At 48.2% G+C, this 622-nt stretch overlaps 1 protein-coding gene across 1 annotated transcript in view; it reads left to right on the forward strand.

Annotated features, from left to right (window-relative positions):
* Positions 1-203, forward strand: part of LOC116169166 — a 1709-nt gene extending 1506 nt beyond the window's left edge. Inside the window, exon 5 of the mRNA XM_031485191.1 lies at positions 58-203. Coding sequence (XP_031341051.1) covers positions 58-203 — 146 coding nt within the window. The remainder of the gene's footprint in view (positions 1-57) is intronic.
* Positions 204-622: the final 419 nt, after the last annotated feature.

Raw genomic sequence — 622 nt, forward strand, 5'->3', positions numbered from 1 at the left:
CGTTGCGACGAAGGGGGCTCAACCCCGTAGTATCGACCTCGAACTTCCGGCGCTCAGAGATCGAGAAAGATGTCGACGAGGTTTTGGCTCGTTTGGCGGTTCTTGGCTCCGACCAGGGGCCGAGGCCGCCGGCATCGCTAAGTGAGGCGAGGGAACCTTCGTACAGAGCAATTTGCAGCACAGTAAGGGGGCGACCTGTTTAATAGCCCGCCACCTTGCTGCAAAGCAGGCTTACAAGAACCTTGGTTTTACAGGAAAAGAGTATAAGAGGTCTGGGCCAGGTGGAGGACTATCTCTATTATAAGAGGGCCAGCCAATATTGAACCTAGGACTTGCATTTATGTCGATAGACGAATGAGTGTTATCTGATTTCTGTTTCGGGGATCTCGTAGTTCGGAAACTTCAGCTGAAAGATGGCAGAGGACGGAACAGGTACCTGGTGGTCTGCTCCCGAACATTTTTGGGGTAGTCGATTTTCGGTGAAAATGCCTAGGTATATTTTGAGTCGGAAAAATGTATTGTCTGAAATCGAACGGGAAAAGAACATTTTCTTGTAGATTTTGGGCTATAGTTCAAAAGTTACAGCCCTTTGAATTTTCTTTCGAAATTGGTTTCTGGTCCA

Source organism: Photinus pyralis, unplaced genomic scaffold (assembly GCF_008802855.1).
Source record: "Photinus pyralis isolate 1611_PpyrPB1 unplaced genomic scaffold, Ppyr1.3 Ppyr1.4_LG4, whole genome shotgun sequence".
In the NCBI taxonomy this organism is placed as follows: Eukaryota; Metazoa; Arthropoda; class Insecta; order Coleoptera; family Lampyridae; genus Photinus; species Photinus pyralis.